Source organism: Lipophrys pholis, assembly GCF_963383615.2.
Source record: "Lipophrys pholis genome assembly, chromosome: 8".
Lineage (NCBI taxonomy): Eukaryota > Metazoa > Chordata > Actinopteri > Blenniiformes > Blenniidae > Lipophrys > Lipophrys pholis.
The window spans coordinates 26529021-26555506 of NC_137630.1; the positions used below are offsets into that span (position 1 = coordinate 26529021).

A 26486-nucleotide genomic window follows, 5' to 3' on the forward strand; every position below is an offset into this window, starting at 1 on the left:
TTGTTCAGTCAGAAAAAAACCTTTATTACAAAATGCATTCATCATAAATTGAAGTCGATTCCCTTCTTTGTGCCATTATAAAACTAAAAGCATCCAGCATTTCTAACCAGATGACGTTACTACATTTCTTTGGACGTTTCAGGTTCTGTCATATTTGTAAAAGCGCCAATTTAGGCCATTAAGAACATTTATGAAGTGCAACGAAAGTCAAGTGATTTAATAAGTGGATGCTTTAAGGCACAGACCTTGTTGTGCAATACATTCAATAAGTGCTTGAAACAAGTGACTGATTATGTTAATAACAGTGAATTACAGAACACGCCTGAGCTTCAACAGCTTTGATGGGTTAAAAAAGAAGTGATTGTCATGGGATGAAAGCAGCTGTTGGAGGTTAAAAAGTCTGACAGGTTAGTTTGCTGGAGCTCTCCGAGGGGAGCCGAGCTGCTCTCTACGTGAAGCCGCCTCCTGTTTTCCGTCGTCTTTCATCAACTGGACTCAGACGTCGTTCCGCCACTCGGGGTCCAGGAGCCGCTGAACGTCGCTCTCCGCCGTCTCGCCTGACGAGAAATGATTAGAAAGAAATGCGTTTCATTTCAGAAAAGTTTTGCTTTTACTCTGCAATTGTCTGAAAATAATGTACTTCTCATGTAGAGCCACTAGAGGGTGCTGTTTGTTTTGTTATGAAAGCAGACACCAGCAGAGAACAGTATGCTGTAAACAATAGTGAGCACACAGACTTTGGTATGGACCGATGATAAAGTTGGATTGTTATTGGGTTATTTGTCTGCGTTTGGGGGCGGAGCTTAACCTATGGCCAATTGCTATTACAGATTACTTTCAACTATAAAACAACCAAGTCCCAAGAGAATGTGGACTGAGTGTCATGACACTCTGGAGGCCACCGTTGTTAATGTCCATATACTCGTGCATGTGCGACACAATTATTCACTACAGCGTGCATTCAAAGTAGCAGTGTTTCCACGGAGACCGAGCCCGAGCGTTTTGAAAAGTTCCACGTTTTCAGTGGCTTCGTGTAAACCGGCCCAAAAAGTGTGGTTACCTTGAGGCTCCATCTTGAGGCTGAGAGCAGCGAGCCTCGTGACCACGTCCTCCTCTTCCTCCGTTTGAATCGGGATGTAGCCTCCCTCGTCGTCGCAGTACTTGATGAAGCTGCGAATAAGCAGATGAGGGCATTACGTGTAAACGTTACCGCGCCGCGTGTGCTCGAAGGAAAAGTAGGAACGCGACACGTACTGAGCCCAGGTGTGGTCTGTGTTCAACACTCTGGGGTTTCCCACTACAATCAGCAGGGCTTTGGCTCGAGTCAACGCCACGTTGAATCTCTGCACGGGAGAAAGAAAGTGTCAGAATGAAAATGGCGGCGTGTGAGCATGCACATTTGGTGTTTACCTTCTCGTTCTTGACAAAGCCGAGGTGGAAGTGTTTGTCTATGTTGAGGTAATCACAGCTGCTCCGGACCGTGGACACAATGATCACTCGCCTCTCCTGGCCTTGAAACTCCTCCACTGAGCCAACCTGCCAGACACGTGCATGTACGGGATCACTCACAACATCCTGCAAACTCTGCATCTCACTAGGTTTCAGTGTCAAATAGCCACCTTCAGGGCATTCAGGTCCTTGAATTTGAAGTCCTTCTCGATTTTTCCCAGGGCCTTACGGATTTTCAGCACCTGTGTGAACGCGTGAAAAACTGCCTCAGCCTTTAACGATAATACAGAAAAAGTTTTTGTGTCGAAATCGAATGAATCGACATGAGATCATTATATTCTTGCCTCATAACATTGTCAAGTTCAGTTTGAGGACCTTCCTGTGTTGAGTTTTCATGTTTTTCAGATACTTTTTTTTTTTTTTTTTTTTTTTTAATCTGCCTTCACTCATAGTTGGAAGAACTATTTACTACATTTGTGGGGCCGTCGTCTACGAGCCCAAATATTAATGCTGTAACATGTCTGGCTAGAGACGAGTACCACTTTATTTATTTTGTCCGTTTTATATTTAGTAACCTGCTTCCTGTAGGGAGCGATGATGCCGATGTCTCGGGGTGCTAAGGTCCCCAGGCCTTTCTTCCCGTGGGACTCCAGCAGTTTCTTCACATAATCTATCAGGACTTCCACTTCTGTGATGTTGAAGAAGGACGGACTGCTGGCCTCGCGCTCATCAACGCCCACGACCCCGTGGAAGATCACCGGGAAGCCCAGCTCCTGAGGAAGAAAATCTAGTTTTACATCAATGTCACGGTTTTCTTTTAGTTCTGTGGAGAGGGGGAGAATAACCAAGGATGCGAAATGTTCAAACAAATATTGGTACTTAGTCTTTCTTGAACTTTTTATTGGCTTTATAGGAACGTAATCTGCTTCCGTTTTAGATTTTCTCCTCCATGAATATTTGCACTTTTTCACAGACAAGTCAGTAACTGAATCCAGATTTGTTTCATTGAAAAGCAATTCACACAATAGTAGTAATTAGATTCACATGTATGCGTTTGTCTTTAGCGTTTTGTAGCACTCACTAAAAATAGTTTTAAAAAGGAAAATTTCAACCTTTGTGGTTTTTCAGCAGTATTTCAAGGGTCAAATTTCAACTAAAACTTTTTAAAAGTCACATAATTGAGCTATTAGCACCATTATGTGTAATTAATTTCTCATGGAATTTAAAACGTCCTTAATATAGATAAAAAACGGTGTGTCAATGGGATCTATTTCTCACTGGATTCTGTAAGAAGCTATAAAAAAAAGATGCATTATCCCACAATGCAATGTGCTAAATGTTCTACAGATGCATGTTTTAATCACATTTTCTTTTGGGCACATACTTATCACACCGTCGGAGTATTTTTTTCAAGGAAAAGAAGAAATTTAAAGCAAAATAGTCATGCATTGTCATTATTTACACAAATGATTTCATCCTTTCTTAGTTTGGACGAAATCAGGAAATGACCAACTATAATCTGATAGAGGTCAAGGGTGAAAACTTTATTAACTACTGGTATAGAATAACTCTGAAACAGCTCAATTATAGCAGTGAGGTAGCATATTGAGGTGTTTTTGGAATGATTTGTGATCTAACTGTATCTGCTGACTGTATCTGCTCACACATTCACCAAACAGTGTGCGCTTACCGGATTTGGGAGGTATTGCCATTGGCAGTAGGAGTTTCTCAATATTTTATCCGCGCAGATCTGCAGCTCGTTGTCATAGAAGCGCTCGTTGGGAACCTTCAGAATGGCTGGATGGGATCTGCATGAAGAATGAATATGCATCTGAATTGCAGGGAAATCGTACACGTCACCTCTTCCAATGTGGAAGCGGCTGTTTTTTTTTTTTTTTCCCAACCACACCTGTAGTTTTTCAGCAGTTTGGTGACGAAAGAGTTGTTCAACACACCGTCCTCTTTTGTGTACAGAGAGAAATCTGTCATCAAACGCTGCAGAAGGGACACTCCTGCAAAAAGTAGCAGTACTGTGTAAGTTTCTTGCGTATCTCGATCAGAATATATTGCATGAATAATGCAGTTTTCATGTTGGGCCGCTAGTCTGTGCTGTTTGTTTTTGTGAAGTTATGCATTTTCACCTAAATGTTGGAGCGCGCACACAGGCGGTGAATCAAACCAGCAACATGTAACACAGGTACTGTGGAGATTCTTCCTCACGGAAACTTAAGTGAGTGTAATAGTAATCAGTTACTGCCAAAAAGTCGCAGTAGTGTGTTTTTAACAGTGGACATTAGAGCCCGATCACCGATCAAACAGCTGCATACGCTAAAACTCCACATCCGATAGCGGTATTTCTGTGAAGCTTTGTTAAATCCATTTTATTAACATTGGGCTGCATGTACTCGATTAACAATTTGAGGTGTATGACTCTACATTTCTCTCACTCACCCAAGCCGTATTTCTGCGCGAATGGAGATCTGATGATGGGCCCGAGCTGCTTGGGGTCTCCAGCCAGAACTACTTGACCAGATTCTGGATTCAACAACCCTATTTCATATCACAGACAACAAAAAAAAACCAAACAATTGCATTATAAAGCTGGGCTTAGTGCAAATTGCCGACCGTGATGTCGTCTTCACCTGCCAGTGGGATCAAGCACTCGGTCTCCACAGCGTGTCCAGCCTCGTCCACAAACACATGAGTGAAATGTCCCTCAGGAATTCCTCCCGTCACGAACCTGCAGACAGCGCCAAGGTCACAAAAGAACAGCAAACTCCCACTGCCCACAACTTCATTTCAAGTATGTAAGTAGCACCCCCCCCCCGTGAGCCTTCTACAACCTTCCGGCTGTTATCAGCGTGGTGACAATGATCCGGTACTCCATCAGCGCCTCTTTAGCAGGGAAAAGGTAACAGTCGCCGACGAGGTTAGAGCATGCCTGTGAAGCAGCACAACGAGCATCAAACCAGCGTGAAACACTAAGAAACAAACAGTGTGAGGAATGCACACGAGCCCACTGGGTGGCAGCAAACATGCGTGTGAGCAAATGAATGAACCACGAAGAAGTTATTGTCAAGGCTGATTAAAACGTTTCATCCCCGAGGTTCATTGCGGTTACTTGGATTAAAGAGGCATCCAGCACTGACCTTCAGTTTTTCGGGGACGAGTTTGGGGTCCCGGCTGGAGGCGTACATGCGGAAAACTTTGCGTTCCTCCACGTGGTCCAAAATCTTCTCGCAGAGCAGATCTGCAGCGCTGTTGGAGGGAGCGCAGGCCAAGATGTGACAGGAGATCTGGGTCTTCTCGATCTGCTTGATGGCCTCCACCACAGTCACAGTTTTACCTGAATAGACAAGGAACCAACAGGATATGATCGAATGTGTCAAGTCTGTAGTGACATGCATTAAAATGTACCATGATTCAACTGTAAAATCCCACGAGGGTGCAATTCAAATGGTAGGAAAAGAGATCAAACTGAACTCGCTCTAAAAAGGTGAAACACAGGAGGCGCAGTGGCTGCAGTACCTGTTCCTGGTGGACCAAACACCAGGTAAGGAGCCGGTTTGGATGAGCCAGCTACGATGTGCTGGACTGCTAGGTACTGCTCCGGGTTTCCCTCCAGCTGCCGGTCAAACAGCCTACAAACAGAAAGAAGAGAGTGGGACGTTTGAGCTCAATCACGCGTGGAATATTACATATTTATGTTGTTTATGGGCAATTTCAGAAATATTTTCTTCATTTAAAATGGAGCACAAGATATTCGTGTTTTCTCAAAGAGTTGAAATTTAGGCCTCATTGGCACAACTTTTTTCAGTGAAAGCACAATTTTTGCATTTTCATTTGAGAAATGTTCCACATTTACACAGCAACGTTTTGAAAACGCTGTCCGTTTACACTGCTGAAAACAATGTTGTTTTCCTGTTGGGCCACTTGTGGATGCTGTTTTTGTAATGATGCCACACATAATATGGTCGTAGAGGTGTCAAGTAAGTAGAAATACTTTGTTGCCTTACTTAAGTATACTTTAATGGAGTATTTATTTTTCAGCCTAATTTTTATTTCTACTTCATACTTTTACAATTATCTGTATTTTCTATTCCTTACATTAAAAATATAAACCGCCTTGTTATTTTTATTTCCTTTAAGCCTGTTTTTTTTTTTAATTTCATTTTGTTTGTTGAAAAAAAAAAAAAAAAAAACTAGAGCGGGCTCTCGGTAGAGCACAAACCTTCACCAACGCCACCGTGGAAACCAATAGATTACAAGAATATTTGATCCACCACACCACCCCTTCTATCATTTTGGAGGGTCGTTTGAATACTATCGCTATACTGTCATTTCTACACTGATGTACACATGTCTTTTTGCGGCAAAAAACAGAAACCGTCGCCCAACTTTTGTAAATAAATCAAACATGAGCCATCCCGACCCACCGCCCCTGAACATGAATGACAAATGGTTGAGCCAGCCAATCCTGTGCATGTATGCAAATTATCCACGGTCCAAAACAGACAGGGTTGAGAAGTCATATTGAAAATGGCTGGAGTGGGACATTGGCACACTTTGGATTTACGTTCAAAACGCTGAAGTTGCTGGTGCAGCGGGCAGAGTGGACCTATTCAGGACCAGAACAGAGACCGAGACGTTTAGACCAGCTGGCGCTGCGCTAAAGCTAACGTTAGCTGCTACTGCTACTAGCACCGGCTGCTTGGACAATGAATGGAAATACCGTAAGTTTTTTTTCTAAACAATCATGGCAGTGACTTGAAGTTGTGATGATAGAACTGACGCAGAAAGTGAGCGCGTGCGACTGTGTGTTTGTCCCTTCTGGCTTCGGCACACTGCATGGCTATGCAGGCCTTCCGGTTGGTTGTGGCATCATTTTGTGTTCAATGGCGTATCTGTTGAATCATATTGGTTAAAGAGTAATGATTAAATAATGTCACAGCATTGCTCATACTGCAAGCTCTCATTTGCAAGTACGCTGAATACATGCCAGTAGATCTTCCCTGGCATTTATTCCATCGATTGCAATTTGCTCATGCAAATGGGACAGATTGGTTATCTGTCAGTTTTTGTTGTGTTTACATTCTAGTGCACAACTTTCCCTCGCCTTGTTATAAAACAACGTGCATCCATAGAACTTCGGCCAATGCAACCTTCTATGACAGTGCTTTACAAAGACTGACTGTCTTGGCTTGCATTCATGAAATATTGTGATGTTATCGGCCTACTACATATTGAGAAAATGTTGATCGGTACTGCACAACAATCGCGAGATGGGGACCCCCGGATATTGACGAGCATTTCACACACAGGTTAGATCCACAAAACAACTCCTTTCTAAGGCATTGTAAGCTCTGCATGTCCAAGTACCACAAGCCAATGCCTTTCAAAATACATCATAGTCATTATGGCGTTTAGAAAACTGTTGGTTTTGTTGGAAGGCGGGGTGGTGGACTATTGGCCCCTCTGGTTTGTGGCCGAAGCTGGTTTTGTCCTTAATGGCATTTTTTTTATATACTTTTGCTTTTAAAGCCAGTACTTTTCTACTTCTACTTGAGTAGTGAATGTGAATAATTTTGATACCTCTGGGTACACGGGACATTCGTATGGACGGATGACCAAGTTGGATTGCGTGCTGGAAATTCTCTGATGTATGCTTGTCCTCTTTCTCGAGGACATCCAGCGCCTTAGATTAACACTCACAGCCTTGAGGCTCCGGCAAGAAACACGTACACATATCATACTGCCCTCACCCTCTGATCATGAGATCCACAGGAGACATTTGTATAGATATTGTAAATGGAATAGAGTAAACCCTGTCATGATACCTCGTTTCGCACCAGGAACATCGTTTTCACCATTTCTGCATCTTAAATGATTTAAATAGCCCAGAAAACAACAAAAGTTTCATCGGGTCAGATGCTTCTCTAAGTAGTTGAGAATGTTTGTCCGAGTCCCGGCAGTTGGTAGTTGAATGTTATTGGTTTGTTTGCGTTTGGGGGCCTGGCTTCGCCTATGGTCAATTGCTATTACGGGTGACTCGCAGCTATAAAACTACCGTCCAAGGAGAATATTAACTGGGAGTCATGACGCTCCGGAGGCCGCCATTGTTGTTGTTGTTGTTGTTGTCCAACTACTTGCACACGTGCAGAGAACCATTTACTTCGGCCGTTCTCAAAAAGTTGTGTTTTCAGTGGCTCCAGGCACCGCTGTCGTGTAAACGGACTTGTCAACTGTGTCACATATAATAATGTTGAACCTCTGGTTATGGTTCAATGAGAATCACACAGCTGGTGTATTACTTGTTCTTGCAACCTGACGAGCAAACGGAAGGAGAAAAAAAAAAAAGCTGATGACTAACTTGAGTGCAAGAAGCTCATTTATGTGGCTGGAGGCAGGTGGCGCAGCAGGAAACAAAACATTTTTCAGTCCCTGCGTGGAAGCGAACTCTGCGGCTCTCTGCTGGAGACGCATGGTCAGGCGGTTCACGGTGAACTCCACGTTGAACTTCATCCCATCGATGAAGCGATTCAGCAACCTGCAGGAGAAAGTCCCACAAAATGGAATCTCGAATGCCAGAAATGAGCGCTTGTCGAACAACAGAAATGCTGTATCGTCATAAAACTCACTCGGAGCTGAAGCCCAGTTTGACCTGGTCCAGCTGCACGCTGTGGACGTAGCCACGGTACTTCACCCCCGTTTGTCCTACAGGATACACCAGGAGATGGTCTCCCCGCAGCACGGACGGACGGTTCTCCGACACCCCTGGTACCTAGGGCAAGCATAAAAAAATAAAAAATCAAAAATCAAACAAGGCACGATTTACTTTCATTTATGGCCGTAGATATACAGGGCGTGTGCTTTCAGAAGTCCTCAAACAGAATACACGCAGCAATTGTGCAAACAATCATTACGTAATCCTAATTTCTGTGTTCGTGTTGAAACCTTAAAAATATAAGAGCAAACAGGAAATGACATGTTCCCACATCTGCACCTCCAGAGTGAGGAGTTTCTTGTTGATTTTGTCTCTGTGCATGACGGCGTGATCGTCTTTCTCGTCGTTGGGGATGTTGTATCGCTTTATGTCGACCACCATCTGAAGCTCCTCCAGAAACAGCAACAACTGGAATTTCTCGGAGTAACTCTCCCAGCTTAAGGGGCTCTCCAGCAACACCCTGAAAATGACAGAAAAGGCACAAAGCTTTTGACACGGACTCTTATCAGATCATAAATAAGGTTGCAAAACCTAATCTGATCCAATAATTGAAGTTGGAAAATCTAATTGGGAGTGTCTACATGACACAGGTTTAATCCGATTATTTGACAGTTATTTGGGTTGATTTTTATTCTTTTTTTTTTTTCCCAATACTTATTAATGGTGCTAAAAATAAGAAATATCGTTTAACCCCGTCTCAAAACAGGCACAAAGGGCGCGGCTTGTGCGAGTGTCATTTTATGAGCAGTGGGCATGTAAAACAGAAAAGAGTTTCAGTTTTCATTTTCTCTGAAATGGTTCATTCTTATCTGCTTTTCCTTTGCAGGACTGTAATTAATTCTAGTTGATCAATTCCTTTAAATACTTTTGCGTAAAAGTAATATCATTAGTATTCTAATGTTTTTTGGAGTTTTTCCTATGTGTGTATGTATATTCCTTTACTGTTGTATTTTGAGGTGCAGGTGAAAACTTTGGTATCAGTTTAAATTTGAGTCTTGAGCTCTCTTTCACTAGACATTGACGACAATGCAAGACATCCTAAATATATAAAAAAAGAAAAGACAGTCAGACACAGGAAACAGAAGTGAATGTACCTTTTATCTGAGAAGGCATTGGGCTGCTTCAGCAAATGTATGAGCTGGTTCATGTACGGTGGGACCTGGTACTTTTTCAGCTGAACCTCGTTTTGCAGCTTAATCACAGACAGCCTGGTCAGAGGAAACGATAGAAAGGTTAAGACATGCATGCACTACCCTCAAAGAGTTAGGGATGTGTGCCTTTTGGCTGAAATTTGAAGATAGACCCAAAGTGTACTAGAACGTTTGAAACGCACGCGTCAAACTGTGCAAAGTTTCAGTGCTTTTTGCACAACTTGCTGTTTTCTAACAACAAGACAGGAGTGTCATCTATGAATGGACCAATACATTTCCTGGTTCAATTAGAATTGGTATTTAAACGGTCCTCCTCATCACGGTGTTCACATTTTGACAAAAAGATGACATTGATGAGTGTCATTAGCAGATTGAACGGATACAGAGAGATTGGAAGAGTCACAGTGGACGTCTTTAGGCCAAAGTGATGACCGCTTCATTGTGAACAGTGAAACCGGATGATGAGTGCTACTCAACTCCAGGCACATTTAGGGAAATTATGAAGCACCAAGTGTCACGTCAGACCCTTGTGGTGTGGGCAGGTGTTTCTTGTCAACACAGAACTGCCCCACGCTTCGTGCGCGGTACACACAACCTGAATAACATTGATCCAGTCATTGTGTTCCTGCATGAACAACACGGGCTGAATTTCATCTTCATGGACGACGATGCTTCAGCTCATGGAGGCTGCTGGAGGCCAGGGTGGCTTGCACTTTCTCAAGACCCTCTTCTTCTTCTTTTTGGGGTTTAACAGCAGTTTGCATTACAGCCATCTGCTGGATCTATCTATCTATACTGTTTCCCACCGCTATCGACGTCCCTGATGACTGTTTCCCTCACTATCTCTTATCAGGAGCTTTTTTTGTCCCTGATGATTGTTTCCCCTCTTCTTCACTTGGCATCTGAAGTTGCACTACCACCATCTGCTGGTTCCAGCTAGTCTATACCATTCTCACCACTCCAAAAAAAAAAAAAAAAAAAAAAAAAAAAAGAAACGCATGTGTCCTTTCATGATACAATATCGCTCTGGCATGAAGTTGTTTTTTTTTAACGGTTCCATAAATTTCACTCAAAGGCCAGACATTCATAACTTTCTGTGACTCGTCCATATGAGACAACATATAGCAGGCAGTGTGTCGAGTGAAATGCTGGTACCCTTCAGGTGGCTGCCCGTCCACAATCTTGCAGGCAGTTTCTTCAGTCCAGGCAGGGATGGAGCGAGCTTTGTACGGGGCAATGGCCACCAGCTCCCGTCCTAATGAGGTTATACACTTCACCTCAATGGTGCGCACAATGTGGAAAGGAGTGGAGGAATCCTGTAGGTCTGCTTTGAACTCGAAGGCCAGCATGGCCGGGTAGCAACCCACAAAGCTGCAGTTGAAGTTCACCTGGATTTCATAGCGGCCACCTGAGAACAGAACAGATGACAAATAGTAGGCGCCACTGTCCCATTTGTTTGCTTTATAAATGTTATCGTGAATTCAAAAGCCACCTGGTTGCAGTAAGTGAGGGTTCAGTCGGGTCACTTTTTGCTCATCGGACAGAGCGAAATATTTGAGCCAGTGCAGCGGAGTGTAATATATGAAGTACATAGGTTCAGTCCCAGTGTTTTCCACAAAGACATTTATGGCATACTGGTAAAAGAAAAAAAAATACATACAGTATATATTATTTATCAGCCATCAGCAAAGAGTAGAAATGTGATGATGTAAATACCTTGTATTGGTTTTCCACCAACACGCTGAGCTTTCCGTCTTCAAACAGATGGTCGGAAGTGATGCTGATGCCTTGTTTGTCAGACATAAACTGAGACCTGTGTTTCAAAAAGAGCAGACGATTTACTCAACTGCATCTCGACAAAAAATATACAAAAATTGCCATCAAATTCAGAAAGAAAAAAAAAGAAAAAAGCACAAGCCCAGAGAGAAGTATATCCACAGACTAGGCTGCCATTACCCGTCTGCCTGTAATCTTTTGATCAGCTGATTGGCCAGTTTTCTTCGGGCTCGGACTCCCGTCTCGGCCTCTTCTGCTGAAGTGAATTGTTGAGGTGCCTCATAACCGGCGGCTTCATTTTGAACCGGTCGTTGCTGACGGGTCTCGTTTGTTTGCCACTGATCCACATAAAGATCTTTGACCTGTGCAGATAAACACATCATGTCATTTTGTTTGATCCGTTAGCATCAGTGCCAATCAGCAGAAAAAAAAACCAAACCAAGCGTGATCTTAAAACACTGAAAATAACTTGTGATGCAGAACATGGATGCCGGAGCCATTGTTGGTTTCTGTTTCAAGTGCTTGCTTTGGGTTGCCTGACTCTAGTGACATTTTATAGGGTGGAGCGTCAACATCAGGTGATCAGATGACTTTACATTGTTTTTACAGCCTTCAGGATGACATTGATACGCCAAGGCAATTTCACTAATCATTTAATTATCTCATCATCCAATGTCAAATGATTTGACTCTTCTGATGACAGCAGAACTATTGGACAATGAGTCAACTATGGATCTTTAATAATAGCGTGTGAGAAACAGGTTTGTCTCCTGTGTGTTGTTATACAGTGACTAATTTGTCTCGTTAGCCGCTTTCCTGAACACTGAAATAAACATGTCACATGACTGTGTATCAGACGTCTTTATACAATAATATCACACCAATTGATTCCTGTTTTTCTCAGTAAATTAACTTTAACCTGCAATTAAAGTCTACGCTATGACAGTAAATGTTTTATTTTTTTTAATCAGATTGAAAACAGAAAAAAGTGTTTTTAAATTGACATGGACACTATTATTTTTTTTTTTAATCTAATACGTTGAGACTATTATTAATACACTGTTTCCTTGAAGCGGATAAAGAGAAAAAGGTGTGATGTGGATGTCAAGAGTGTCTTTAATTCACCTTGGGGTTGAAGCGTATTGTGTCTCCTCGCCTTGTTATCTTGTAGAACACTTTCAGAGCGTAAAGAACTGAACCAAAGTTGGGATCTTTTGTACCCGGAGTCCTGCCAACAATCGAATAAACAATCAGCTTTCCAATACGTTCAAATATCAGTTAAAGTAATTTGCAAAGAACTCACCTGCTCCTGAATTCAGTGTTGTAAATATCTCTTAGTTGGAGTCTGTCTGTGATGGAAACCCGGTCGGTCTCCTTCAAAAACTCGAAAAAGTCCAGTCCAATCTGGCAGCGTGTCGACAAATTCATGTTCGGTCAGTTAAATTAGTCGATTATGTCGACAAGTGTCACGAAATCCGGAGAAGTATTAGTCTAAATGCACAAATAAAATAAAAAAATTAAAACCAAATAATAAAACGCCCAGCGGCAAACAGGGAAGCTGCGTCTCCGACCGAGCGTCTGCAGCGGCCGTAGCGTGGCTCGTTGCCTTTTAATCCCCGGGACATTCTACATGGGCGGTGTCGTCCTGTTTCATAAGACCGAGGGCGGCGGTGAAACCGGGCGGATTGCAACAGGCGCAACCACACAGCGGAGAAACGAAACTTAACCGAGTTCACGTTCAGAAAGGAAACATAAATAAATCAGATAAAAGCATGTGAGTCAGATGATTCAGATACAGAAACACGTCAGTAATGAACTTTGCTTTCCGTCACAGGTGCCTTGATGGGGAGCAACCTGCATAGTCACTATTCTTCACTTAAAGTGCCATATTGTGCTGAGATTCGAGGTAATGCCTATATAACTAATAACCAAACCACATAAAAAACGCTATTAGATTAAAAAAATCGATTAATTATTCATACTGTCTTAAGATTTTTAGACCCTGAACATTTGGGCTGTATGTGGCTCATTTAATCACTTTCATTTAGTATAAACTATATGGCTTCCCACACAGTTTATCTTCTGCAATCACTCCCAAAAAATGTTTCATATACTCTGTTTTCAGGATTCATTTCGGTACAAACTACATATATTTTCATTTGTATTTAATCCGAAGACACGTGAATATACACCAGTAGTGGTCCTGGCTTATGGTCCTGCACCACGCCACTCCTCTTGCTTGCGAAGGTAAATATATCCTTTTTGCTGATTGGCAATCACATAAAGATTTACCCAATTTAATATGTAGTATTTTCTCTTCTTATTTTCGTCTTCTGGTTTTATCAGCTACTTTTGTGTGAGATCGGAAGACATATTTTGTGCTTTTTGTTTTGTCAGCCAGTCCATGTGAGTGCTGAAGATATATCAAATACTTCCTTTTTTTTGACATCTCGTCTGTGTGAGACCCCTAAATGAAACCTTATGTTCTGACATGCCGTTCCCTCGGGGTTTGCCCTGGGGATATAGGAGGCTGCCAGCTTCTGTTTGGGGAGAAAGCATATTGGCACGCAGGTTGAAGCTTCGCCTGTGAATCTGATGCTACCCAATTTTATAATAAATCCTCTTATGCAAGCAAGAAGCATCAGCAAAGTCCTTTTCACCCTCTTCACATCATCACCACCTGATTGACAACAAATACACAATACCTCTCATTTTAAATAAATTGCGCAGTATTGAGTTAGTTTCACATTTCATTGTGACCAGAAACTGGAATTCAACAGGAAACTGAAATCCACATTGGAGGTCTGACACTGATAACCTGACAGGAAAGAGATTACACATTTTCATGTTTTGTTTTATTTTTGGTATTTCTCATTTTTGAAAAAGTCTATTCAAATCTGTTCAACTTCATTAATTGAGCACCAAATACAACATACACATTTCTAAGCGCTTTTTGTGCAGTGTGACTCAAAAGTAAGTAACATTATTTATTGGTCGATATGAATAAAACAGCGACAACTTCAGACATGATGAAAAACTGCTCTGCATCTTGGTGAGGTAACAACAACAGTTTCAATATTTGAGCAAGAACACCAGCACGTGGTGTTTCTTTTTCATCACATGAATGCAGACAGCTAGAGAAAAAAAACATTTTAAGAACACATGAGTATATAGGAAAATGTAAGTGAATCCCTAATGAGGCTTTTGCAGAAATCTAATGTGACAAATTCATCACCTGTTTACCTGCAAACTGAAGATCTCATCATTATAATGACATTACTCAAGTGGCCATGTAAGCAGCATTATGTTCATTTCTTTATCAGACACCAGTGATGTTCTGATGATGACAAATCGGTTTAACACAGTTTTCGTGTTTTCTATACCCACTGATCAGATTTAATACAATACCTTCTACCTCTGTTTGTATAAAACAAATTGCTGACATGGGCAGAAGACAAAATACAGCAAACATGACATGGCATCAGTTCAGTTGTTCTTATTCTTTTTCCTCTTCTCCTTTCTCAAAATCTTCATGACAATAATAGCCTCCTTTTTCTTTGCAGAAGTTTATGAACCTGAAAAAAGAGAAACACAACAATGTAAACGTTACCGTGGACCTACGTTTTAACAAAGCATGTTTTCTTGAAGAAGAAGAAGCAGAAGCAGACATACCTCTTCCAGTTGTCCTTTGTTTCCAAGATGCTGGGGTTTCCCACCACAATCAGCAGGGCTTTGGCTCGAGTCAGAGCCACGTTGAATCTCTGGTAGAAAAAAGATGGCAGATTTAGAACGGCGCGTGAGCAGGCGTGGTGCATGTACGAGCGTTGAGCCTGTGTCGTGTACCTTCTCATTTGTGACCAAGCCCATGTGGAACTTTTCATCCTTTTGAAGGTGCTCAGCATTGCTCCGCACTGTAGACACCAGGATGATTCTCCTCTCGTCGCCTTGAAACTCCTCCACTGTACAGACCTGACAAACCAACGTATGCTCAATGGAAGCAGCTGTGTTTCATAATATTTCTGTGTGAAATAGGTACCTTAAGATCATTCAGGTCGCCACGCTTCAACTCTTCTCCCAGTGTCTTCAGGGCCCTTTGGATTAACTTCACCTGTGTGTCACCGATTAAAACATTAGGTTTGAAACTATTGAGTGCAAAGGTTGGAAAGTAATTCATACCTGTTTCCTGTAGGGAGCGATGATGCCTATATCTTCGGGTGGGATCGCTGAGCCATTTTTGTCCTTCGACTGCAACAAATCCTTCACGTAATCGTGCACGACATTCACTTCTGCAAGGTTGAAATATGATGGACTGTTGGCTTCGCACTTGTCTTGACCTTTCACCGCGTGGAAGATCACTGGGAAGCCCTGAAGAAACCCCAAAACACTTTTAAAGCATTTGGCTCCCGTTAGTGTAATTCGGAGGGTCTTGAACTTTGTTGTTGTTGTTGTTTTAGCCCAGAACTTAAAAACAACAAGTGCAATGTTGTTATGAAAAGTGGCTTGAGCGAATCTGTTTACACATTCAGAATGACAATTGAATTGTATTAAAAGTGCAAAGTCCATTTTCTTTTTGAGAACCACACGTGTATTTGGTCTCGGGATGGGTACCTGTAAACTAGCAAATATATCCAAAAAAAAAAGCTGTTTGTATTATAACATTGTAGTTGTTTCACAAATTTCTTCAACATGAAAGCCCTCAACTACAACTACGCAGTGTTTTTTCTTCATAATGCACAAATGAAAACCAAGCTCCACCTCCTCCTATTCCTTGCCCCTCTGGAAACATTGTGTGATGAGGGTCCATGGAGGGCAAATACGTTTAAAACGAATGAGCAATCTCTAAACATCTAGTGCTTAACCAGGAGCTTGCTCATATTGGAAGTATTTCCGCCGCTGGCCTCGCACTTCGCATCACAAATATTGCAGCGAGCGTAATTTACATCGCACTTTGAAAAAGTGGAGCCGTACTTCTGAGCGCTTTCTATCAGCCGTGCTTGTTCTGTTCACTGCTGCAGCCACTGAAGTCATCAGGCTGCATATGCAATGCTGTGTTCAAGTCCGGCTTGGAAAATTGCCTACTCTCCATTGATGCGTTTGGGTTCTGAAAAATGGTACAGTTTGATTTTACGTGAATCGGTACTCGGTAGTACCGACGGAATTCGGTCGGTAAAGTCCCGAATTCAGTACTCGTCTATAATTTGGTCCAACTCTTTTAGACTATCACAAGATACAACTAACCGCCACTAAAAAAAAATAAATTAGCACGGTAATGGATTATTTTATGTTTTCACACATTTTGAAATACAAACAAGGGAACCTTTAAAAGTGCACGTGGTACTTAATTTTTGATGCATTTCTGTTTAGACTTTAATTTGGGTGTGGCACGCTACCTTCTGTGGAAGGCGTTCCCACTCGCAGAAATCGTTGCGTGACTCATCTGCGTGAGGCTTCAGCCGTCCCCCATAGAAAAGATCACTGGGAACTTTCAGAATATCCGGATGGGACCTGAGAAAAGACGCAAATATGCATTAAAAATGGTGTCTGAGGATCAAGCACCCTGACGAAGTGGTGTGCCGTCTCGTACCTGTAGTTGCACAGCAGTTTGGTGACAAAGTGTTCTTTGAACACACCGTCGACGCTTTTATTCTTGGAGAAGGCAATCAGCAAGCGCTCAAAGAGGGAAACGTCTGCAGACGACACAGCGTAACGTTAATGGTCCTTCTACTTTGATTTATCTCATTGCAATGAAATTATACGCATACTCAGGCCGTGTTTCTTTGCAGTAGTTGATCTAACAATGGGTCCGAGCTGCTTGGGGTCTCCAGCCAGAACGACCTGCCCACAGCCTGCTCCGACCAAGCCTTTTTATGACAAAGGACAAAAATCAAGCATCACAAAAACTAAAAGTAAAACTATTTAATGAGATTCACTGTGTAATTTTGCCCAATTTCTTTGGAAAGTATCAAAACTATACATTTTTGGGAAAGTTTATTGTATAAGCAATCATAAAAACAATGTTTTCATTTGCTCTGATGCCTTTATGGATGGCTGCCTTTAATTTAAAAAAAAAAAAAAAAAAAAAAAAAAAGGGTTTCATCAATATGTCAAATTCTAAAAACAAAAAACCTCGACATTTGAGTTTTTGATATTTGAGTTTTTTGACAATTATCTTGTGGAATTAGTAAGTATTGGAAAGAACTGCTGAAATGCCACAACACATCAACAACTAGGCGCATCGGATTCCTTGGCCTTGAAAACGGTCATTTCGCTGTCAAAACAAAGGTTCTAGGTTTTTGGAAAAGCTGAGATATTGACAAAAAACGTTTCATCCATTTAGTAAAATTGAAGAGGGCGGCCATATAGGACTCGGGGCAAATGGAAACATCATTTTCCTGATTGCTTACACTATAAGGTTTCCAAAAATGCATAGTTTTCATACTCTCCACAACAATTCTACGAAAGTTAAAGACCGAACATAGTGAACCAGACAAATTATAGAAAATGTTGCAGGTTGCTGTCGTTACCTGCCAGTGGGATCAAGCACTGGGACTCAATAGCTTGTCCAGCTTCATCCACAAACACGTGAGTGAAATGTCCTTCGGGGATCTGTTCCGTGACCAACCTGCACACAGCACAACGTACAATACAGTACCAGAGCAAATCCACAGCCTTGCATCTACATTATTGATGTTTAGTAAGTGGGAAAACAAAAAAATAAACGGGTTAGAAATGACGTAGTGTTTTTAAGTGATTGGCCTACCTTCCAGCCGTGAAGACGGTAGTGACGATGATCCTGTAAGACATCAGGTTCTCTCTGGTAGGACGAGAGAAGGACCCTCTATGCAGGTTGGAGTAAAGCTGTGAAGTGCCACAATGTTCATACGCCTCACCGAGGCTCAAGACAACTTATGAATACAAGAGTGAATAATGTAAAGAACAAAGAGTGACTAAACCCTGACGTAGATTTTAAATATGAAGTCTTTTCAGGGAGATAATACATAGTTGGGATTAGGGATGGGAATTGATAATATATTTTCCATTCCAATTCCATTTTCGATTCTGCATAATGTTGAATAATTATTCAGATATCTCTGTGTGAGCACAAACATATTATGCATGCCCACTGAGTTAAAACAATGTATTAAACTCTTAAAAGTTTTTTAAAAATTGGAATGCAGCTTTGGACAAATCTAACTGTGTCCACTGTAAACACTAAACGCCGCCCCACATAGACCAGGCAGACCCAAAGAAAGGAGACACCAGTAGCTTCGTCGAAAGGACGAAATGACGATGGGAGGGGCATCCCAAACATGCCCTAATAAGACACGGTTATGTCCGCACAAATGATAATTTGACAAACAGAAAAGAGGGCCGCACCTAATAAGGGAAGGTGGACCTTCTTCGCTGTATATAAGGAGGGAGTCTAAAAGACTCAATTTGTGTTCGATCCTGCCTAGCAATCGTGTCTGACCATTGTGTCTGCCTGGGTCTGATCTGAGCACTGGGTTTTAGCAATAAAACTCTACTTTGCATCCGGCTCCACTCTCTCAGTCTATTTTGTATCATTAGGATAGCTGAGTATCAGTATAGCTATAACAAGTAGTGTTAAATGTTCGTATGGTCTTCCGACGACGCATCTGGCCCAGGACAACTTCCTACAACAAGACCACGACACTGCACTGGTGAATGATGTCGAGGTGATGTCAGCCGTGCCCACTGGGAATCAATAAGGGAATCGTTTGCAAATTTGCCAAATGAGTCCAAGGAATTGAAACACTGGGTACTGGTTCTCAACAAGAACTGCTTTCAGTTGGGATTTAGAAGGAGTAGGATCAAATAAAAGTTTTCTTTTTCCTACTCCTATTCAGAAACGTGTCTGTGTCTGTGTGGTATGACTGGCTACAGGTATACATGAAAGCTGTACAGATATGGGTACATTTGTGAACTATTTAATAGCATGTATATGTAAATATGTATAATTTATAGGCTCTTTATGTCTGAAATAATTTATCATCATCAAATTACTCTGGCCTGATAAGGCTGCATGAATAGCAGGAAAGTTACTCTTTCTTCAAGAAATGTAAATACCCAGCACTGACCTTTAGGGTTTCGGGCACATTGTTTGGGTGGTAGCCGAGGGCATAGTAGCGCAACTTCTTATGCCTATCTCCAGAAATCAGGAGCTTGCTGCAGAGCAGATCAGCAGCACTGTTGTTGGGAGCGCAGGCTAAAATGCGACAGCTATGTTGGGTCTTCTCTATCTGCTTGATGGCCTCCACCAGAGTCACAGTTTTCCCTGAACGGAATAAGAAGCCTCAGAGTCGTCGAGCGCATCCGAGAACAATGGAGCAATTGATAGGACCCCAATCAAAAATGACTTGCTTGAACCGAACTTGCTTTACCTGTTCCTGGTGGACCAAACACCAGGTGAGGCGCAGGCATGGATGAGCCAGCTACGATGTGCTGCACTGCTCGGTACTGCTCTGGGTTGTTTCCCACTCGCTTGTCAAACAGCCTATCAATGGAAAGATGGCAAACTGTGGGTTTCTATACATTTATATACAGTTTGGGGGGGGGGGGGGGGGGATCATGCATTTATTCTTAGTTCAGCGCAGTAGTTTGATAATTTTTTTTTTTTAATTAGTTTGGAGAAAAAATGAATGACAAAACAGCATTTTTATTTGTTACAGTTAAAATTCTAACTTTGTCCTTTTGTAGAAGTCGGACCTTCAGTGGTTCTGGCTAATCTGGTCTAGCTATACCTACAGTATATCTTTGTAAGCTTCAACCGTCGCAGAAAGAACACACATATTCAGTCAAAGTACATCATATGATGGAACACTTGACAATCATAGGTATTAGGAGATGTTGGCTTATAAAATAAGTGTTATTTTAAGAAAACATGTGGTTCAAACTGACTGTGACTGACCCCCAAGCAGGTTTATATGAACACGTTGAGCTCCAGATATAACATATATCACCCACCTGTATGCATTAAAAACAGAAATCCTATTATTTATGGAGGCGGGTGGGATTTAATAAGTTCTTCTTCTTCCCACTTTTTTTTCGGACATGCAACCTGACTATGTCGTTCCTCTATTATTTATTCACTGTTAATTTGGTGAGATATTTTTTGGTTGATTAGGATGAATGGATTTTTTGCATGGTCGAAATCACAAATTAAATCTTTAATGAATTAAACTCTACAGCGCCGGAGTGCCTATAATTTTTCACATCATATTCATAAACTGTCCAACCTCTTATGAATTAGTCTGTTCTGTCATTGCATAACCAGAACAATTCCTCCCCTTGTCTGTTGCATAACCTTATGCTTACATGAGTCTTCTACACTTTGCATCTGCATTTCATTTAATATAATGTCAATAAGTTAGCATTTTGTTTTCATAGAACCAGTATTTTATCTCTTTCTGAATCGGGATCGATTTTGAGCCTCAACTTTTGCATACGCGAGCTCGGCAGTCAGCCTCTGTGGCACAGATTTCGGTGAACCGTGAGCGTCAAAACTGAAACCTGCCGCTACCAATTACACCCTTTGGGGGAACTTGATATGTCTCACATTCAGTCTGCAAATACCACTAACTGAAGTTTGGTGAGTTGAGGTCGCCGAAATGAGGAGGGCCTTGTGTCAGGGAACAACAGCTCCCACAATTTATAGCGGGAAGCCAGCACTACTGCTCTGTGCTGAATGCGAAGAGACAGGCGGTTGACACGGAACTCAACACGGAACACCATATCCTCTCGAAAGCGAGCCAGCAACCTGCAAAGAAAACCAAAATCATGCAAATCCAGTGCTCAAGTTCTGTTTCCATTTCTCAACATTAATCAAGATTGGCTTTGCATTAAATGTGAGGTTGTTGATACCTTGAGTTGAAGCACAGTTCGACGCTTTCCTGCTGCACGCTAACGACGTAACCATAGTACCTCATCCTCTCTGCCACATGATAAACTACCAGCTCATCTCCTGGTTGCACAGACAGACGGCTCTCAGACAAATCAGGCAGCTGTCAGAATGGCAAAAAGGCAGAAGACATGCTTCTTTACGTCATCAAGTCAAATTCTATACATTATGCTGCTTGTAACCGGAACCTCATGCTCAAACATCAAACTACATATTTAAACCTCAACCAATGCAGGGTCAGAGCAGTTCAACAGGCCATTTCAGTTAACAAACACGGGGTCGCACAATAAGGGGAGCGGTTTGAATTACGGTAAAAAAAAAGAAGTAAAATCTGTCGGCAAGATGAAAGCGCTGCCTCTCGTTCTACTTTTAGAACATCCAGGAACCTCCAGGAAGCATCACTGTGAGGACAAATTGTTCTTCTGGGGTGATATGGGACTAAAGCTCTGACACAATATTATAGGGAATTACAATAGTCTACTCTGGAAGTAACAAATGCATGGATAAGTTTTTCAGCGTCACTCTGAGTCAGCATGTTCCTAATTGTAAAGATATTTTGGGCCAACTATAATAACTTCTGTTTTATCCGAGTTCAGAAGCAGAAGATTACAGCTCACCCATTCCAAGCTTCTTCTTCAAGTGCAGATGATACATCAGTTGGCATTGGGACTAACATAAACCGATAAAAATACGAAAGAGCAAAATGAATGACTGACAGTCTGAAGTGTTTACCTCCAAAACAAGTAAATTCCCGTGCCTTTTCATGGTGGCATTGGGAATGTTGTAACGTTTGGTGTCCTGAACCATCTGAAACTCCTCCAGATGAAGCAGCAGCTGAAGCTTCGCGGTGTAGTTACTCCAGCTCAAGCTGGAGTGCAGCAATTTCCCCAAAGCACTTTACAGGAAAGGTAAGATTAAAGTAAAGTGTAAAAGCAATGCCGCAGCAAAGATGGTGTGTTTTCAGTGTATGTTTTTCTCCTGCGATTTCTTTTAAAACGGTTAAACTGCTTTTCGTTTAACAGTAGATTAAGAGATTACAACAATCACAGTTGTATTTTTTATTATTTGCCGGAATTTACAAAACTTGCAGGTTAAGGGAGAGCATTTTTATAAACCAGTCACGTTAAATGCTGTAAAAAAAAAAGAAGAAAAAAAAGAAGAGGGAATGTCCAAAAGGTTTATTTTACATCGTTTTAGGCATTCTCAAGTTGTTTCAAAATCAATAAAACAAAAGAACAATAATTATTCAAAAAAAGATCAAATCTTATCAACATTATCACCAAAACTATGAAGCAGGAATGTTCGTAGGCGTTCGTAGAGAAACTCTATGGGGCTTTCAGGTGGTTTTAAAGGTAAATTCTACAGGTGTGCCACAGAGCAGAAGAACAAATCTTACCTGTCTCTGCTTTCATCTGGGCCAAAGATCAGTGGACTGAGCTCCCTCTTCTTCATCGGGTACTGTTGTAGCCAGGCGCGATATCCTGAATGATTCTCAAGGTACCTAGTTAAATAATACAAGATGGGAAAGCTTGAGATGAATCACCACAGGATGATATTTGACCCACAGCTGACACAGTGTGTTGAGTAAACAAAGGCAGCTTCTGAGTCGCTCTTCACGTATGATCTTCCACCTCTCCGTAGAACGCCGGACAGGCTGTAGGCGAGGTGTGTCCTTGGCGACGGCTCTGAGCTTTTGTCCCAAAGAAGTCACGAAATGAACCTCGATGAAGCGCACAATGTAGAAAGGAGCGGAGGAAGTCTGCGGATCTGCTCTGAACTCGAAGGCGACTTTTGCTTCGAATTCACCCACATGTCTGCCGTGGAAGTCAAGCTGGATCTCACAGCTGGCTCCTGGGGACGGGGACACAGAACGTTCAGTCGGTTGTACCGAAGCTATGCCTTAAAAAGTAAAATCGTGATCGAAATCAAACTTTACCCGGTTGTAAAGACAGGGGGTTTTGTTGGGTCACTTTATGCTCGTCCACCAGAGTGAGAAATTTCACTTGGTGAAGAAAAAAGAAGCCAGTTAAATCCACAGGCTTTGGTCCAGAGTTTTTTATTTCCAAGCTTCGAGAAAACTGTTGAGAGGGGTTAAAAAAAAAAAAAAAAAAAAAAAAAACGTCAAATGCGAACTTCACATTGTACCTTTCTGGGAGGTGAATCTCCACAGTAGTACACAAACCTTGAACTCTCCCTCCATTTTCAATATTCCTTTATTAAACGGAGGCTCGGAGGTAATGCTGATGTCATTTTTGTCAGAGACCAAATGAACTCTGTTGGTAACAAAAAAAAAAAAAAAAAAAAAAAAAAAAAGCATTTTAATCTTGTGCTTCACTGTGCTACATGCAGCAACGTGATGGTCATCACTTCCTCTTATCGATGAGAAAAAAAAAATATTCAAAATGCTTGACTGGTGAAGAAGACATCAAAACTACACGTGTCACAAACCAGACTGGAAAACGTACAAGTTTAAAGAAAAGTCAGAAAAGATGAATCTGGTCGTTTACCTGTTGCTCTCGAGTTCCTGGAGAATGTCACGAAGCACTTTTCTCTTTTCTTCTGCGGTGAGTAGTGCATTCTGAACTCCGTTTAAAATCTAGAATAAAAACCACAATGAAGTTGCCACGTGTCCTTACGTGTGTTGATTATCGCTATCAGTGCTCGTTGCGAAGTTGTTCACTTATTTATACTGGTCTGTGTTGTGGAAGCGGTTGGGCGATGTTCACAGATGAGCAGGTTCAGAAGGACGAACAGGAAACCATTTCAATCCATGCAAAGGGATTTGTTTGGAGAAGCGGGGAGATCTCATCAGTTCACAGACCGGAGACACTGACCGACCTGATCTCTCCCTGAACCCTCAACCAGCTGAAAACCATCGTCCGTTCCAACCCTCTCCAACACAAAGTGCGATCTTCGGCCTTTGCAGACGAAAGATCGCGATCGTGGGAGAGTCGTCCCCAAATCTTTGGTCGTGGCTCTAATCGGTGGCCGTAACGTCGCACCGTGAGCCCCGGGACTAGGACGGCTGACGTCGTGGTCGTACGCCTGCCATCAATGTCGGACAGCGTCGGACGTTTGTTGTTTTGTTAACATGAAGTGTGTTTTGTTGGAAAATGAAAGACCGTGTAGTGTCGCATTATGTAATCATCATTAATCATTATGTACCTATCATAATATGAACTGGTGGGGAGCTTGAGGTAAGTACTTGTTAGCCTCTATTAGCGTCTACTAACATTTTAGCATTTACTGTTGTGGTCTGTCGTTCTGCATTATGTAATAACGGTGCAAACTGTAACAATGTCATACATTTTCAACTCAATATGTAATAACGTCGCATTTTGTTATATATTGTCCCTGATTGTCAGCAATGTTGCCAACATTCTGTCCTCGGCCGCCTCCTGCAGAGGGACCAACAACTTTTTGACCAGTTTATTTAGTCTGTTGGCCTCCTTGGCCTTGATGCCTGCACCCCAGCACGCCACAGCCAAGAAGATGGTACTACAGGCTGGTAGAAGATCTGGAGCATCTCGCTGCAGACATCGAAGGACACGAGTCCCCACAGGAAGTAAAGTCGACTCAGGCCCTTTCTTGTAGACGGCCTATGTGTTGGTGGACCGCTCCAGTTTATTGTCCAAGTTGCCCGGATATTTGTAAGACGTGATGATTTTCACGTCCGTCCCAGTGGCGATGGAGGAGACGCGTTCCTCCTAAAATCCACCACCATCTCCTTCGTCTTGGCCACATTGAGCTGCGGGAGATTTTCCTCGCACCGCTTCACGAAGCAGTCCACCCCTGTACTCGTCCTCCCCCCATGTTCTTCAGGAACCATCTGTTTCCAGTTTTTAAAAGCAGCTTTTTTCTTTCCTCTTTTTCTTTTTTTTTTTTTTTTTTATATCTCCCCCTCAGTATTAAATATTATACTCTTCTTTTCTGTTTCATAATCTTTTGTTTATTCCCTATTTTTGAAATAGCAAATCACTTTGAGCTGCATTTTATGTGTGAAAGGTTCTATGAATAAAGTTATAACTATTATTATAGATTGAATTGGCTTATCACACTGTCATTCAGATTTAATGTATAGTTTGTAGTATATGCCATGGCAGAAGTGCCAGACAAAATGATCAAAGTATCAAATGATCAGTTTTCATTTCCAGCAAATTGAAACTTAAGAGGCTGAAGTTGGCATTCATTTGGCAGTTAAGTGGAAAGTTAAGGGAAAATTAACTTGACATGCAGAGCGACTGTTTGTCTATTGATTATCCGTTAATGCATTACGTATTGCATAAAAGTTTAAAAAATCTGAAACTGTACTTTTATTAATGTTTAGCCTAATATTCACAAAGAATCCTAAGGCTAAAAATAGCTCTGAGTGACGTCACTCTTAAAAACAAAAATGGAATTCCTCGAATTTTTAAAGTTTTCCTCGAATTTTCTAAGATAAAATTAATTCACAAAGCATCTTAAGCCCTTGGGAGAGCTCCTGAGGTGGAAACCCGTTAAAAGGAGCGGGGAGAAATTTTAAGAAGCCTACAGATTTCTTAAACAGACAAGATGGCGGAAAGACTTAAGAAAGAATGGAGACAGAAAAGATGTCCTCCGTCTGTTTCTGTCAACTCGCTCAGAGTTGCTCTGAGCTTAGAAGTGATTCAGGACGTTTCTAACATTCCTTGATAGAAATGTTTAGACTCAAGCTCAAAGTCTGAGCAGGAAGTTTGTCGGGAGACATATAATAAATGACGAAACCTACCGGGGTGTTGAAATCGATCTCATCTCCTCTTATGTTTATCATCTTGAAATGTTTCAGGGCCTCGAAGAATAGAGCGAAGTCTGGGAGTGCGGCTCCATTCCTGCAACAGATATTTATCTATTCAAGAACAAAAAACCAAGAACAAAAAACTAATCTGATATAGAATAAAATAATAAAAAATTTAAAAATTAAAAAAAAGTATCTTCTCACCTTCGCTTAAACTCTTCGTAACTTATTTTGAGATCTTCCTTATTTTGAAAAGACGCTCGTTCCTTCATAAAGTGCAAGAATTGACTCTTGATTTTATGGCACTCGTCCGGCTCCATCTTCCCAGCATCAAAGATCGATAGTTTTGGTTGTATTCCTAACTTATGGTGTAATAAGCGTGTCTCTTTTACTTATGCGCGCATCTTCCTTTTTTTTTCTCCGCCTGTGAATGAAGGAAATCCCCTGCTGATGCTCGCTATCTCACCGGGTCAGCTCACCGGGGCGGAGCCTCACGGCACATATCAGAATAACGGTACCCCCCCCCCCCCCTTTTTTTTTAAATTCATATACAAAATAAGGAAAATCACACTGCAACATCTATGCAAAAAGAGCATAATTCTACCTTTATCTATTTATTTACACTACAGGTGCTCCTCACACCTTTCATTCAGTGCTTCTGCAAGGCAGCTGCTAAAGTTTGTTTCATTCGGTCCTGTGCAGTTTAAAAAAAAA

At 41.7% G+C, this 26486-nt stretch overlaps 2 protein-coding genes across 3 annotated transcripts; both read right to left on the reverse strand.

Annotated features, from left to right (window-relative positions):
- Positions 1 to 4: 4 nt before the first annotated feature.
- Positions 5 to 12727, reverse strand: LOC308113614 (putative helicase mov-10-B.2). Its single transcript, XM_080470008.1, has 23 exons — positions 12404 to 12727; positions 12226 to 12328; positions 11281 to 11462; positions 11041 to 11137; positions 10817 to 10958; positions 10480 to 10732; positions 9268 to 9381; positions 8453 to 8633; positions 8088 to 8230; positions 7820 to 7996; positions 4978 to 5090; positions 4599 to 4795; positions 4293 to 4390; positions 4092 to 4189; positions 3901 to 3999; positions 3359 to 3461; positions 3140 to 3257; positions 2025 to 2222; positions 1620 to 1691; positions 1411 to 1536; positions 1255 to 1343; positions 1061 to 1170; positions 5 to 557 (listed from the first exon to the last, which is right to left on the reverse strand). Exons 1-23 carry the CDS (start codon positions 12526 to 12528, stop codon positions 496 to 498), a joined length of 3000 nt encoding a protein of 999 aa, XP_080326134.1. The 5' UTR covers positions 12529 to 12727; the 3' UTR covers positions 5 to 495.
- Positions 12728 to 13929: 1202 nt separating this feature from the next.
- Positions 13930 to 26204, reverse strand: LOC308112949 (putative helicase mov-10-B.1). Of its 2 annotated transcripts, XM_080468788.1 has the most exons (22): positions 25977 to 26204; positions 25767 to 25866; positions 23527 to 23615; positions 23202 to 23292; positions 22956 to 23097; positions 22651 to 22870; positions 22416 to 22520; positions 21752 to 21914; positions 20983 to 21122; positions 20702 to 20878; positions 19503 to 19615; positions 19200 to 19396; positions 17861 to 17958; positions 17625 to 17722; positions 16863 to 16961; positions 16685 to 16787; positions 16491 to 16605; positions 15277 to 15465; positions 15137 to 15208; positions 14944 to 15069; positions 14773 to 14861; positions 13930 to 14675 (listed from the first exon to the last, which is right to left on the reverse strand). In XM_080468788.1, exons 1-22 carry the CDS (start codon positions 26090 to 26092, stop codon positions 14597 to 14599), a joined length of 2721 nt encoding a protein of 906 aa, XP_080324914.1. In that variant the 5' UTR covers positions 26093 to 26204; the 3' UTR covers positions 13930 to 14596. The 2 variants fall into 2 exon arrangements, with proteins under 2 accessions (XP_080324914.1, XP_080324915.1); XM_080468789.1 differs by lacking the exons at positions 22651 to 22870; positions 22956 to 23097; positions 23202 to 23292 and having other exon boundaries at positions 13937 to 14675.
- Between the last annotated feature and the right edge of the window lie 282 nt (positions 26205 to 26486).

Excerpts from the sequence above, each read along its gene's own strand:
- LOC308112949 (XM_080468788.1), bottom strand. The coding sequence starts at position 26,092 with ATGGAGCCGGACGAGTGCCATAAAATCAAGAGTCAATTCTTGCACTTT. Across the intron at positions 16,788-16,862 it reads TGCAAAGAAACACGGCCTGA|ACGTTTCCCTCTTTGAGCGC; the intron begins GTATGCGTATAA and ends TGTCGTCTGCAG. Across the intron at positions 14,676-14,772 it reads ACAAAGGACAACTGGAAGAG|GTTCATAAACTTCTGCAAAG; the intron begins GTATGTCTGCTT and ends CTCTTTTTTCAG.
- LOC308113614 (XM_080470008.1), bottom strand. The coding sequence starts at position 12,528 with ATGAATTTGTCGACACGCTGCCAGATTGGACTGGACTTTTTCGAGTTT. Across the intron at positions 10,959-11,040 it reads TGGTGGAAAACCAATACAAG|TATGCCATAAATGTCTTTGT; the intron begins GTATTTACATCA and ends TTCTTTTACCAG. Across the intron at positions 5,091-7,819 it reads AATGAGCTTCTTGCACTCAA|GCTGTTTGACCGGCAGCTGG; the intron begins GTTAGTCATCAG and ends TTCTGTTTGTAG.